General features: G+C 40.4%; 1 protein-coding gene across 49 annotated transcripts in view; it reads right to left on the minus strand.

The window, feature by feature from the left end:
• The window catches only part of ANK2 (ankyrin 2), a 561,730-nt gene that overhangs the window by 111,427 nt on the left and 434,955 nt on the right, over positions 1 to 15,348 (minus strand). For 43 of the 49 annotated variants that reach the window (XM_039542463.1, XM_039542469.1, XM_039542507.1 and 40 more), the window contains 7 exons: positions 13,177 to 13,374; positions 11,079 to 11,177; positions 10,295 to 10,393; positions 5,315 to 5,512; positions 3,426 to 3,524; positions 2,990 to 3,088; positions 361 to 459 (listed from right to left, as the gene is read on the minus strand). In XM_039542463.1, coding sequence (XP_039398397.1) covers positions 361 to 459; positions 2,990 to 3,088; positions 3,426 to 3,524; positions 5,315 to 5,512; positions 10,295 to 10,393; positions 11,079 to 11,177; positions 13,177 to 13,374 — 891 coding nt within the window. The remainder of the gene's footprint in view (positions 1 to 360; positions 460 to 2,989; positions 3,089 to 3,425; positions 3,525 to 5,314; positions 5,513 to 10,294; positions 10,394 to 11,078; positions 11,178 to 13,176; positions 13,375 to 15,348) is intronic. The other 6 variants (XM_039542508.1, XM_039542505.1, XM_039542500.1 and 3 more) reach the window with 1 other exon arrangement.

Here is a 15,348-nt window from a genome sequence, read left to right on the forward strand (position 1 = left end):
TGGAGAAACTGAGATGCAGAGTGCCTGTGAGACAACCAGTCAGTGGCCAACCTGGAATTATAATTCAGGAATTACTGTTTCCAAATCCCATGCTCAGCTCACTATTCAAACTAACTCTCCATCTGGAAAGAGCTTTGCAACTAAGCAGAGCTACCTTAAGGGGCTAGAAAGGAGAGAGAGGAAGTCACACTCACACATCTGATGACCAGCTGTATGAGAAGCACATTCACCAAAGCAAAAGGCTAGAGCGGAGAGGAATCAGATGAGTCAATCAGACTCAGGAAAGAGAGGAGCCATCGGGGGAAAAGCTGCAGGCAGGTGATAGATTGCAGTAGTAACACAGACAGTTTCCAGACTTACAGCAGTGATGGCATTGGGCTTGGCCCCATGCTGGAGTAGGACATTGATGATATGAGTGTGACCCTGTTGAGCAGCTTGGTGCAGAGGGGTGTAGCCATTCTGTTATTAATGGTAACCACCATATTTTTAAGGAGAGAAAAATACAGTGATTAGAAAATACATTTCAATTTACTTCCTCTATTCAAGACATTTAATTTATTTAAAACCACATCTATGCCAGCATTTCACCCACACATACAATAATTCTCAGCACCTTCTCTAAACCCTCTAGGGATTACCGAAATAATAAATCATGATAATATTTTGACTTGCGGAGCATTTTTCATATGACAATATTAATGGTCTATATAAAGGTGAGCAAACATTACTGTCCCCATTTCACAGATGGGAACAATGAAGCACAGAGAACATAATGCTCATGCCCAAGGTCACAGAGCAAATGAGGGAGAGGGGGACAGATCCAGGTCTTCTGACTCCCAGCCCTCTGTTTTTAATGGGTACCCAAGGAGTCTGCCTTTAAAAACACTTGGGCTAATTTATAAAGCCATGTAAATTCTAACAGCACTGATTGAGTCCATTTTAAATGAAGCAGCCGTTTGACTATAAGTCTCGCTGATTATGAACGTCAGTGCAGTTCATTTTCTGTTGGTCTGCAAAAGGTCCCAACTGTGCCACAGATATAGTGAAAAATGTTTGCATGTTCTGCATACCAATAAACATTTTTAAATTCTGTATATTTATCTACTCCAGTGATCCATTCATGATGTTCTACAATACAAAAGCAAGGCCAGACTGCACTTCAGCTAGCTGATCTGAGGGGGAATTGTATGAATCTAGTCAGGCAGTTAATTTACAAATTATCTGCACTTGACTTTGAAAGCAGGCAGAGAATAAAACTGGGGGGAAATAGCAGTTTGATTTCACTGTACCATGTATGTATGTATAAGAGAGCCTAAGGGACTCAGACTGATCTCTTGGAGTTGTGTATGTGCCTTAAACTATGACTACGACATGCGTCTTTCATATGGACAGATGGGTGAGAACGTGTTTGGTACTCTAGTTGCCCTTGTAACATTTAGGCTATGCATTCATCTACCAGGTAGGATACAAAGCAGGGGTTTACTATAGGTTGTGCTGTTTTATACTGACAAGCACATTATTTCTATTACTTTAATATCAGTGCTGTCCCTTGGGATCGAGTCCAGACACATCACCTTTCCGCTGGACATGGCACACAATATCCTGAAGGTTCTCTCTATAGAAAGAACCCCAATAGCATGTCATTCGGCTTTTGTCAGCTATAAATCTGGCCAGGAGGGACTTGCTCTTTAAACTGAGTGAATCCACAATGCTGGTTATCTGTTAGTCTGCCAAGATTTATGATATTTTCGAAGAGCTAGTGAGCCAGATACTGGTTTCAGTTACTCTGGTGTTACTCTAAACTAACTTTAATAGAATTATTTCAGATAACTAGAATAACCAGGGAAACTCAAGTCAGAACCTGACCCAATGAGTTCAACACACATTTAGATACAGAGTGACACCTAACAGATAAGGGGCAATTAGGATATTCCTTTCAATTGCCTCCAAGTAGCTCAGCTGGATGCGCTGCCAGCTGCCACTTGGTAGCACACAGTTTCTAGCTGTCTGCTTTATTATGGGTTTCAACTTTTTTCTTGTTATACCTACTAGCTCTTTGAACATTCTTATCTATAGTTTTAACCTACTGAGTCTGGGCTATGACTGCTCTGGAAATGTCTTGACTCTACCCCTGCCACTGTGTTTTTTTGTGCATTGGAGTTAGCGCTGTTTAGTTGGGCTCATTTTCATGATGCTGTCCCACTTTGAGGAGTGGATCAACCATACAAGTAAGCAGCTGGAGACAGAGGAGTCAGCAGGAATGATCAGTGAATTACAAGTTTGTGTGATTCTGATCAGTTGTCAAGGACACCAGATGTGTTGTTGGAGCCATCAATGGAGCTTAGCTGTTTGCACTGACACCAGAACACCAAGGAAACCAGGTGAACGGTATGACTATAGGCTACCAACAGGAAGCCAGTTTGAATTGGAGCCAGAGAGTGCTGGGCCCTTGTGGGCTGCCTTCTCCTTCTTCTGGTGCAGGTGATGTGATGACATCTGTGATATAACATGGCTTTGTGGTCACAGATCCCTCAGTGTAAGCATATATTTGGCAGATTCAGAAACCATTGGTTGAGAGAGGCAGAGTTGTCTCCACATAGCACACCTTGGAGGGTTTTATTCTGGTGTAACTCAGAAGTAACTCTGAAGTCAATGGAATTACACTAATGTGAGCAGAATCAGGCTCATATGTCTTACAAGTACAAATAAAATAAAGGAAAAACTCAAGAGAACAGATCTCCCTTCTCACACACGCACACACAGAGTTAATGCACCTAACTTCAGCTTAGTGAATAATGCACCCTGAAGCAGAACAGAGGGAACTCATTCCACCACAGCCACAAATCAGCAGATATTGACACCTAGTGTGCATGCGTAATTTGTAAAAAGATCTACTAGGAAAACAATCCTATAGCTGTCCATATGCAGTATGAATTAGTATCATATGGTCACTGAAGGGAAAAAACAGAAGTGATGACAAATTCTTTACCTTTGTTTTAGCATTGACGTTGGCTCCCTGTTTCAGGAGGAAATTCACCATCTTGACGTTTCCATAGTGACAAGCCACAATTAAAGGAGTGTAGCCCAGCTACAATAAAACAACACAAAAAAGTAAACCTCTGCAGTCAATGGGACATTCCATTATAACAAGAGCAAAGAGTCCTGTGGCACCTTATAGACTAACAGACGTATTGGAGAATGAGCTTTCGTGGGTGAATACCCACTTCGTCGGATGCATGACTTTCTGTGACATGACATGCATCCGACGAAGTGGGTATTCACCCAATATGTCTGTAGTCTATAAGGTGCCACAGGACTCTCTGTTGCTTTTACAGATCCAGACTAACACGGCTACCCCTCTGATACTTGACATTATAACAATAACATCCTTGTTCACCTGGGAACAGTAGCATTATGTGGTTTACCTTTGTCTGGGCATCTTGGTTTGCACCATGCTTTGTCAGTATATCAGCTACGTTCACTTTATCCTCCTGAGCTGCAAGGTGCAAGGATGTCAATCCACTCTACAAATGAAATGGAAAGAGAACTATAATGTTACCAAAAGGAAAGTAAACAGGACTTGCAAGTTTTATCATTTTTAAATATAGCAAGATCCTGTCTGTAATTTCAAAAATAAAGATTTTTAAGCAGAAACGGGAGTTGGTCTCTATCCATATAAAACTAGTGAACAGCTCATCACAGCGAACTGTCATCGTAACTATAGATTGGTGCTTTTGGCTAGTGATTACCATACCTGGACTTTACAATAATGTCACTGGAGAAATCAAAGTGCCAACTAATGAAGAAGGATGACCCCTTCTGCAACTCTGGGAGCCATATGTAGCCTTCCTCAGCTGGTAGGAATGGGCCTTAACAATTATAGGTGGGAGTCAGAATAAAGGAAACAGTAGAAGAGAATTGAGGCCCAAAAAGAGAATTGAAGCAAATCTTTAAAAAAGCATACACTGATAGCCTGTGGACAGGAAATGGGTAAGAGCTTATATAAATAGATACATTGAGTATGAGACTGGAAAAGCAGTTTGCTTCCCATTTCTTAGAATGGCACATTACACTATTCTCATACATCAAGAGCCTCATCATGCAGCTTTTACTCCTGAGCAAAGGCTGCAGAACCAGGGCCTGTGAGAGTAAAGTTTGTTCGGCATCTTTTGGCTGGATAAAACTGCATCACAGAAAGTCTTATGTAATGTTTTTTGGGAGGGAATCAAGGTACTTCTAGGAAGGATTTGGCACACATTCCAATAGAAAACCTGATGGATCAGAATGGTTTTCATTAGGATTATTTTATTATTTTCTCAACTAGTAAAGCTGCATTATTCTTTGCCAAACATTACTAGTTTCTTCCATCCCAGCAAGGAAGCTGGATGGCACAATATATTGGGATAAGTGCCATAAGCACTCCACTAGTTCAGCCCTCAAGCTATTGTTCTCTGACATATGTCACATAGGGCTGGATCAACCCAATGACTCACAGGACCTAGAGCAGTGGTCCCCAACCTTTTTGTCTGGCGGGCGCCAGACGAAGGACCGTGGCGGTGGTCGAGCATCCACCAAAATGCCGCCGAATTTCTCTGGCATTTCGGCGGCGACACCTCTCGATGATGTCACTTGTCAGTGGCAAGCGGCGTCATCGAAAGGCATCACCACCAAAATGCCGCTGAATTTCGGCAGCATTTCAGCAGATGCTCGACTGCCGGCCAGGACGTGGGCGCATTTAGATGCCCCCGCGGGCGCCATGGCGCCCACAGGCACCACGTTGGGGACCCCTGACCTAGAGCTTTCACAACCTCCCTTCTATTATTTATTAATCCTTTAGATAGGATGTACAACCTTGGTATTATGTTGGGAACAGCTCAGAGATTACAAGACTGCAGGACAGTGGAAACACTACAACCCTTTCTCCATGGCTGGTTCTGCAGCAACTTCCCATGGCATGTCTGCTTCTCCAGGCCCACCTTTCTGTCAGAGCTTGCAGGCACATCATTTTCCACTGAACATGGCACACCACTGCAGACCCTCCCTAGGTTACCCAACATAGCTGTTAATGATATGCTTTTAAGACAGCCTCTGATCAGGGTCACTTTCTCTGCTATCCCTAGCTACCCTCACTGCTGCTGTTCACTCACCTGCCTTGCTTCCTTACACTTCTCAGATCTTGAGCTTTTGCATGTGTATAGGGGTGTGTAGTTTGGACTCTATTTCTGAGCAGCTGGCTCTATTCTTGTATTGCACTTCACAAGTCATTGGATGCCCTCCCTGTGATAGCTTATCCTCAGTGGTGAGAGGGCATTACCTTAGTGGCCACATGGATATTAGATCCTTTGTCCAGGAGCAAGGTAACCATGTCAGCATGACCTTCTTGAGAGGCCAGGTGCAGCGGGGTCACTCCCTGTTTGGTCAGAATGTTGGTCTCAGCTCCGTAGCTCAGCAGCGTGGTAGCTATCTGCATCTGATTCTTCTTGGCAGCAATGTGCAGAGGGGTGTATCCATTCTAAAACCAGGCTCCACATGTTAATAGCCTTTTCTGATGTTTCCAAATCCATCACACAGCAAATAGTGCATCATTTTATTTCATAGAAAAATCTGGAACAATCTGCCTCTAGCGTTATTTTTCCCATTCTTGTCAATCCTACAGTCAGTTTCCAGTGGAAATAATAATGGAGGAATAGAAAATGTCCAATTTTCAGATTATGGTGGCACAGAGAAATATGAAGGAATGTTGAAAAGAAAAAACATTAAAAGCCAACTATTGAGACATTTCTGTATCTTAAGAATTATTTACATAGGATTCCTGTATCAGATGAGACCAACTGTCCATTTAGATTGGAATCCTGCCTCCAACAGTGGCCAATACCAGATACTTCAAAGGAAGGTGGACAATTATGGAATAGCCTATGCATTTGGAAATCTTTTCCTAAACCCTGCCATTTAGTAGTTATCTTATGCCCTAAACTAGCATAAAAAGGATATAACTCCTCATGCTATCTGGTGTATTGTGGCTGTTTTTAATATCCACATAAATATTTAGTCCTTTTTCTAAACCTCTGGGCTCCTCGCCTCAATGCTATCTGGTGGGAATGAGTGCCATTTTAACTTTTCCAATTGCAAACTGCACATTATAAAGCAATACGTTAAAATCTATGTTTAGCAGATCTTGTCAAAAATTTTCAGACAGAACATTTTTCTGTCAGAAAATGACAGAATCTAAAGGTTCAGCGGAATGTGTCAATTCCATGGAAACTTTCAAAAGAAACCAAGAAAGCAGGACAGAGTGCTTGCCTGCCAGGTTTCCTGAGAGCCTGGGTTTCCCTGGTCAGCTGCCTCCTGGAGCAGCTGCCTCCCTGTAGTGCGTGATTCCCCAAGGGAGTTGGCTGCCTGAGAAGTTGGGCACCCCTTGGAGGCAGCTGCCTGGAAAGTTAACTGTTTTGGTTATCCCAAAATGGAATTTTTCAGAAATTTTCCTTCTGTGAAAAAGTTTGAAATTTTGGTTGAAAAGTCATTCAAAAAAAAAAAATCAAAATTTTCTCATGAGGGAAATTCCATTTTCCAGCAGTTCTAATGTTTAATCGCAAGGCATATATTACAATGAGTTTATTTTTCTTTTTAGTTCTCTAAATCCAAAAACATTTTTTCCACTTTGTGATACCGTAATCATGCAAAAAAAGTGCATCTTGTCCTTCACATACCAAAGTGGTAGGTGGTTAATAAATGAAGACTGAGAGACTGCAATGAACCCTAAATTTTGGAAATCTTGGGTACTGTAATATATAGAAGAACATATAAGAATAAGATGTCCCAAGGAAGACAGAGACAGACAGAAATGCACTGATTTGGAAATGCATGCATGTACTGGCTGACCCATATGGACGCTAACAAGAATACTGCAGTCAGCAGATGTCAGTAAAACTTAGATCCAGATCCCCAGCTAATACAAATTGACACTGAACTATTCAGATTTACACCAGCTAAGGATCTAGTCCTAGAGTGTGGGTGGAGAGAGAACAGAAAGAGAAGTTTCATAAAAACTAGGAAAAGCCAGTACACTGTAAAATAAGGTGCCTGGAAACAATATTATTTTATACTCTCACCGATTAGAGTTAATTATATTTTGGAACCTACTAGGACCTGCTCTGCCACTGCTTTGTCTTCATCCATCTTCTCTTCCACCCAAGCTGGAATTTAACTATACCCTAGCCTTCACACATTAGAATTGTCCTGTCACTGGCTCTATTTCACCCAATTTTTCCCCCCATAAATGAGTAAATACCCTGCTTCTGACTGATGAGTGACAACTTTTTGGTGCTTGATGGGTGCATGCTCTGCACTGCACTCAGCTCTTTGGATGTAAAAGTATAGAAGAGGATGTGTGTTTGCACCTGCAACTTTGATAGTTGTGTCAGTTATGCAATTGGCTGGATACATTCAGAGGGAGCTATTAACTATAAGAACATAAGAACATAAGAAAGGCCGTACCAGGTCAGACCAAAGGTCCATCTAGCCCAGTATCTGTCTACCGACAGTGGCCAATGCCAGGTGCCCCGGAGGGAGTGAACCTAACAGGCAATGATCAAGTGATCTCTCTCCTGCCATCCATCTCCATCCTCTGACGAACAGAGGCTAGGGACACCATTCTTACCCATCCTGGCTAATAGCCATTTATGGACTTAGCCACCATGAATTTATCCAGTCCCCTTTTAAACATTGTTATAGTCCTAGCCTTCACAACCTCCTCAGATAAGGAGTTCCACAAGTTGACTGTGCGCTGCGTGAAGAAGAACTTCCTTTTATTTGTTTTAAACCTGCTGCCTATTAATTTCATTTGGTGACCCCTAGTTCTTGTATTATGGGAATAAGTAAATAACTTTTCCTTATCCACTTTCTCAACATCACTCATGATTTTATATACCTCTATCATGTCCCCCCTTAGTCTTCTCTTTTCCAAACTGAAGAGTCCTAGCCTCTTTAATCTTTCCTCATATGGGACCCTCTTTAAACCCCTAATCATTTTAGTTGCTCTTTTCTGAACCTTTTCTAGTGCTAAAGTACTGTATCTATAAGGTACTGTATCTATAATTCATGAGCTATTAACTATAATGTACAGTCTCAGTGCATTGACACACTGCCTTATTTGGAAAGAAGAGGCTGGTGTTCCACTTAATTCCCTGTATTGCATTTCCAAAGACGTAATAAGGGGTTAGGACAAACAGAATCCTTGTTACGTTTGTAGTATCTGTGTTGGGGAGGAGGGTTGGTAAAATTTCTTACTGCAGCAATGCTTCTGCTGAATTCCCATCCACACCAGCAAAAGCAGTGCCTCCTGTACATCAATGAAAAGAAGGGCCACTACTTGTAGGACAGTTGGAGTAGAGTGTAGGATCCAGAAAATTTTAAATCAATGAAAACTTGCAGAGATAGGGTTCTGTGTGGGTGTTTTCCTTTTTTAGTTTCCTATAACATATCAGAGAATGCTACAAGCCCTGATCCTGCCACACAGGCACACCTCTCTATACACACAGGTTCAAGGACAGGTTTCCAACATTATGCAATACTAAAGTAAGCTCCAAATTATGCTTCTTTTTCATTAAAATTAAGTTGGACTCGGACAGTCATATATGCAATATATTCAAAGAATGACTGAGACAAGCTTAGCACAGCTCCTACTACTCAGTCACAAGGAATGTCGCTATGGGTTTACCTGGTAGAGCCATAGCATTTATACTGAATGGCAGGCGTAGGCAACCTATGGCACGTGTGCCAAAGACGGCACGCAAGCTGATTTTCAGTGGCGCACTCACTGCTCGGGTCCTGGCCTCCAGTCTGGGGGGCTCTGTGTTTTTATTTAATTTTAAATAATTCTTAAACTTTTTAAAAACCTTATTTACTTTACATACAACAATAGTTTAGTTATATATTACAGACTTATAGAAAGAGACCTTCTAAAAACGTTAAAATGTATTATTGGCACACAAAACCTTAAATTAGAGTGAATAAATGAAGACTCGGCACATCACTTCTGAAAGGTTGCTGACCCCTGCTGTATGGGGTCTACTTTGAGTCTGCAATAATATATTGGACAGATACTGAGTCTAGCTTTCAGATGGAGATGCCACTCTAATTGGCTGTGTACTCTTCGACCAGATTTTTCTTACACATTGATTTTACGCTGGTGTAATTTCACTGACTTTAATGGAGTTACTCTTGACTGATATCTGTAAGAGGAAAATCAGTCTTTTTGTGTCTGGTCATGAACTGGAACAGGCAACAGGGTAGCTTCAGTAAGACCAGAATACGGTCTCTTTTAGGGACAATAGACGAGTGATCCATAAAGTCTACTCAGGAACTCAATCACACAAGGACATCCTGATCTGGTGTCCGCATGGACTGAATTTCCTCATATTTATCAATGCATTGGATAATCAGCAGTCCTTACGTTTCAGTAACAAGGTTTGACTATAATTGGCTATGCTATAAAGCAAGTATGCTTCTAAAAGGCTCTACAGTGACTTTAAAAAACAACCATTACAGTCTCTATTGGAAATTAAAAAAAGCTCTATTTTTAAGAATGAGCATAGAAGATAGGATTAATAGGCTTGAGCATAGTCTCAGAAGTGCTATTCAGAGTTCTTGCATAGCTTCAAAAATCCTGAAAACTATAGATACAAAACTACCGTAGCTATGAGGCTGTAAAATATCTCTAAGAGTATTCTAATGATGGGGACAATTATAAGCAAAAGGAGGGGCATCTCTCCTCCAGCTTTTCTCTGAGGAGGAGAACTCCTTTCCCTCAAAACTGTGTCTGGCTGTGAAGGGCAAGAAGAAGAGGCAACAGAGGAGGGAGAAGAAAAAGTATGAGGCTTCTTTGTGCAGCAACTCCCAAGCATTCTTTCTCCCTTTTCCCTGCTGGTCACCCATCAACTGTTTATCTGAGAGGCTCAAGAACAAGCATGAGTCAGCTGCAACTGTAGCCTCTGACCAGCAGAGGCCTCTATATCCACCTTCTGGGCTGTCAGGTAGGGTAACCAGATGTCCCAATTTTATAGGGACATTCCCGATTTTTGGGGCTTTCTCTTATATAGGCTCCTATTATCCCTCACCCTCTGTCCCGATTTTTCACACTTGCTGTCTGGTCACCCTAGTGTCAGGAGTTTGCAACTGTGACTCCAGCCTTCAGCTGACTCAGCTCCTTCATTGGTTTGTTTGTTGATGTTGTTTTAAAATTATTCCCCTGGTTCTCAGAGTGTAATGTTGCCAGTGCTTGGCTGTGAAATCTCACCTTGGCAGTAGCATGGGGAGAGGCACCTTTCTCCAGCAACAGCAGAGCCACCTTCTGGTTGTCATAGTGAGCAGCTACATGGAGTGGGGTGAGGCCATTCTGTAAAGGGCGTGTTATCGAATTAAGTTGTTAGCTGGGCATAAGCAACCATTAAGCCGCAAATCAATATATATTAAACAAATATATTAATTGATTAGCCAATAAATACACAAACAAAATGACATTTAACTCAGTCTGAATTATTTTCGTTTTAGAAACTTTGCTGAGACTGAAAATAATAGTAAGCCAACAGTTAGTATGATGTACTTTGCTTAAAACAGGGCAAGCAACTGAGGATGAATTTGATTTGGCCAGTATTTATTATTCATCACAAATCACGTTCTGAAATCTCCAAGTCAGAGAAACATCATTATGAGCAACCTTCGCAACATGGGAAAAAGTAATAGTTCTGGTCTTGCCCCATTATTTCTGAATTGTGATTTTTATGACCTGAATAATTTAACAGAACGGGCACTTCTTGATCCACAGTAACATATCAGTCTTTATAATTGTGCACCAACATGCTCTGCTGTAATAAAAGTAAAACATTAAACACACTGTGAGTAGCCTCACATGCATGTGTATGTAAAAAGCATTCTAGAGAGACTGTTATTTTTAATACAGTTAAGTTGGACAGTGAATACAACTTCTTCTTTCTTTTACATTATTTTTTCACCAAATTACTGAGGATAATTGCTTTTTGCTTTTCAATCCCCCAGTGATTCCCTGTAGTGGAGAACTGTACCTTGCCAGCTGAATCAGGAGAAGCACGACGCTGCAAAAGTAGTTTTGCCACATCCAAGCTTCCATACTTGGCTGCCACATGCAGTGGTGTGAATCCCTTCTGAATAATTTTTAGGAGACAAAAATTTTAGTGTAAGTCTCTGGGATCTTTCATGTAACGATCATTTTTTCCTTCTTCTAACCTTTGAATGTTTTAGCAGGTTACTATTCAAATTAAAGCCACCTGCAATTTTTATTCATTAATAACTACTAAGACTTAACAACTAGTAATGGTACCAATCAGTCTGAAGTATTTTGATATGAGTGTGTCATACAAGAAAATATCCTCTTTTCAGTCTTCCATATGGCCACAGTATGACATTTTACCACATAAAAAGTTTACCAAGCAATATCCATTGTATGGGTAGTGAGGTTCCAATTCAAATTTTATCCAAAACTTAGCTTTTCAGTGGCTCAATTTTTTATTTAGTTTTATGGTGACAGAGTTTTTAATTATTTATCCACTACATTGATTTGTGCCTGGAAGCAACTGATAGGCCAAACAATCTGCAAGAAACTAAATCCTATGAGAACAGCTCTGAACTTGGTGTTACCATTGCAGCAGCTCCGCAGAAGAATGATACTATATATATTAAGACACACATTTATATAGACACACTATATAGCCAATACATTTGGATACAGCTTCTGCAGCTCTACTGAAATAGATATTGTCTAACAGGAGGGCTGTAGCAAGTTAATTTCTTTTAAACACATACATTTAGGGGTGAAAAGTTGTCTTCTTAAAAACGCCTTTTCTATTAAGTGTTAATATGGATTCACTAGCATGTCTAACAAATTATTTCCCCAGTAATTTCTTTTTAAAAATCAGGTTGGTAAGAAAAGTTTAAGGGATAAGGACAGCAGGGGGCAGATGATTTGCAACTGTTGTCCTGGAAACCAGGGAGCACCATAACATATTTGCCTGACATTTTGACAATGTGTGGTGTTTATTCTAGTTGCCATCAAGTTATGTTACTCTACCTGCATAGGGTTTGGATCAGGGGTTCCCAAAGTTTTCCATAGCATGGATCACATGTTAACAAAGAAGGATGGCCTTACAGACTACCTCTTCTCTTAGCTATGATTACACAACATCCCAGCAGCAATTACAGCAATTGCTTATATGGAAAATTAGGAAAGTAGCTGCAGTTTTAACTGTGTTTTAATGTGATTTAGCATCTGGAAACAGCCAGCACCCCCAGTAATCCATGACTTCTCATTTGAGAACTATTGGTTTAGAATTTTCTAACCCTGGAAGATATAAGGTTTAAGCTCCAACTATAAAATAAGGAGCCCTTCTTTCCACCTGATACCATATTTGCAATTGCATAATCAGATGATGGGTTTGGAGAAGACCTCTTGATTCATTGCTCTATCCCCCATATCCATTTTCCTTTATATTACTTCTATTAGGAATCTACCTGTTAACACTTTAATAGGCAGGCAAACAAGTCTAGTACTGTAGAATATTTTAGGACAATCTTTGAAATAATCAACTATGCCATGACATGTGGTACAATACCTTACTAATTTACTAAGATGCTGAATGTCAATCTGGTTGTAGAATATTCTGATTTATTATGCAATTTATATTTTGAGAATTTCATTTCAGCTGTTAGATACCAGAGTTATTTCATTAATTTAAATAATTAAAATAAATAAGGCCTTTAAGGAGGTTTGTTTGTTTAAAGAATGCTAGGGATGATGATTTTAGGTGTTTATTTGGATACATAGAAGGCACCTTGTAGGAAAGAGAGGTTCCTTTGTCATAGAAACCTAGTACTTTCTAAACTTGTTAAGATCATTTATTGTTTATCAAGTCTAGTATTTTGTCTCCAGCTTAAACCAAAACCTGAGACTTCAGAGGAAGACAAATGTGTGTCAAAAACTGATGAATTCCATGTATATTGCTTTCATCTGTTGACTATTGTTTATAATAAAACCAGGTCAGTTTCTCTGGGAAAATGCTTCCCTCACTATACAGCTGCCCTGCTTGCTAACCACATCACAGTCTTCTCTCTCCTATTGGGAGACTAGCACAATGCATCTCATCTTACCTTGGTGGCCAAAGAGTGTGCAGCACCTGCCTCCAAGAGAACTGATGCTACGTCAACTTGCCCCTCTCTGGCAGAGATGTGCAGCGGGGTGTACCCATTAGTGGTCGCGGCGTCAGGGTGAGCCATGTGTTGTAGCAGCAGCTGGACAATCTCTGTTTTACCCAACCGAGAGGCAATGTGCAGTGGAGTCTGTTCCTCCTACAACTCAAATCAGGTGAACAGTTAAAGCCAGTAGAAGCAACCTGAATACTACATCCTAATGGATTCCAGTTGAAGACTCTACACATTCACCACATATAAAAGAATAAAGGACACACGGGAATGCTCAGTACCAGTGTGGAGATTAAACAATGTGCTATTAGATCAAAGGGAAGGAAAATGTAGGGAGGAACATTGTTTTTCTTTTCTTTTTTAAATATGAATGTAGATCACTTGCACCATAGTCCTACTTGTATTTCTTTGTATTACAACTTTATGAAACCCTTACTCACCTTCAGTAGCACCTTACTCCACAAGTAGCTTCAGAATCTGGCCCTATGGAAACAATTTCTAGATACTCTCTATTCCTGTTCTTGCTGCTTTCAAGGTGTATATTTAAAAATAAACTGACTACATGTGACTCTTCAATCATTTATTGTCATAAAATGAAGTCCTTGGGTAGTTAATAATCCCAGAGGCACTGCAGTGATGCACTCACATGCTGTCCATCCATAGATCTGGGTCCAACATGTGAGCAGAGGAAACATAAAAAGTCCTCAATCCGGTAACTGAAGCCTTCCCTATAACAGCCAAATTCTTCGGAGGAGCTGTGCCAAATTTGAGGATTATGCTGTATGAACAGTTTCCAATGAAACGACTCAGAAACATTTGCTGTTGTTTTTACCTCAGTTTCCTGACTTTATTTTTCTGCAGCCCAGAGTTATTTCATAAATGTATAGTGAAAAATTCCATTCTTCATGCAAAATTTGCCTTTTACTGGCATGAAAAATATGCACAAAACTGGCCTGGTGAAAAGCAAACGTTTCACATTTGTATGAGTTTGGCTCTCAGAGACATTATATTTTGCTTTTATTGTATAATATTCTTTCAATTTGATTTCCGAATGACAGATTTTGCATAGACTGAGGTTAAATGTGCACTAATGATACACACAAAAAATCACACTGTTTGAGCGCCCTAAACCATCCAAAGGTATTTCTGCTTTCGCATGAAGGGATTAATGTCAGAGTAGGAATCTTAACCCCAGGAATCCCCTGCCCCCATCATTTAAAGCACAACCCAGGCTTAATATCTTCACCTGATATATACCATGCGTATTGCACATGGCTAACTACAGTTGATTTTTCAATATTGTCAAAATATGCATCATCGAATATAGAAATCAGACAAAAAGATGTTCCTGGGACTTCTTGGGTTGATTGTGGCCACAGCAATTGCTTCAATGTGTTTCTGTGGTAGGAATTTTAATTTTTGTAAGAACATCTAGGCTAAAAATAGATGCTCTTTTAAACACTGGGGGGACAGATTTTCCTCAGTCTTTAGGTGCTGATAATTAGGGCTAGATTTTTACAATGATCAGCTCCCATTTTGGCATCTAAATGAAGTGGCCAGATTTTCAAAATATTAAGATGAGCTCTTTTGAAAGACCTGTCTGTGAAAGAATACATGACTAATGTTGGTGAGGCTAAAGAATAACCAGTATATGTACAGTATTATTGTTGTCTATTTGCAGTTTTCCAAATACATGGAAACAGAACACAATTCCCCAATAACCACAGACAATGTTCTTAAGGCATGATCACATATATTCAGATACATTTTCCACTGCCTTGAACATTTCTCTACCTACATCAAGCATTTATATGGCCCCCATCCCTATAGTATCTGAGTGTCTCACAAATCTTTAATGTATTTATCGTTACAACACCCCTGTGAGGCAAAGCAGAGCTATTAGTCCCGTTTTACATATGGGGAATGAGGCACAGAGAGGTTAATTGACTTGCCCAAGGTCACACAAGAAGTCTGTGGCAGAGCAGGGAATGGAACTTAGGTCTCCCAAGTCCTAGGCCAGTGCCCTAACCACTGGACCATTCTTCCTCTCAGTATAGTTATTTATACTGTGCAAACTGGGTGTATAATGCTACTAAAACAGAATTCTTCACTCACTTATCC

This window comes from Mauremys reevesii, linkage group 5 (assembly GCF_016161935.1).
Source record: "Mauremys reevesii isolate NIE-2019 linkage group 5, ASM1616193v1, whole genome shotgun sequence".
NCBI classification, from domain to species: domain Eukaryota; kingdom Metazoa; phylum Chordata; order Testudines; family Geoemydidae; genus Mauremys; species Mauremys reevesii.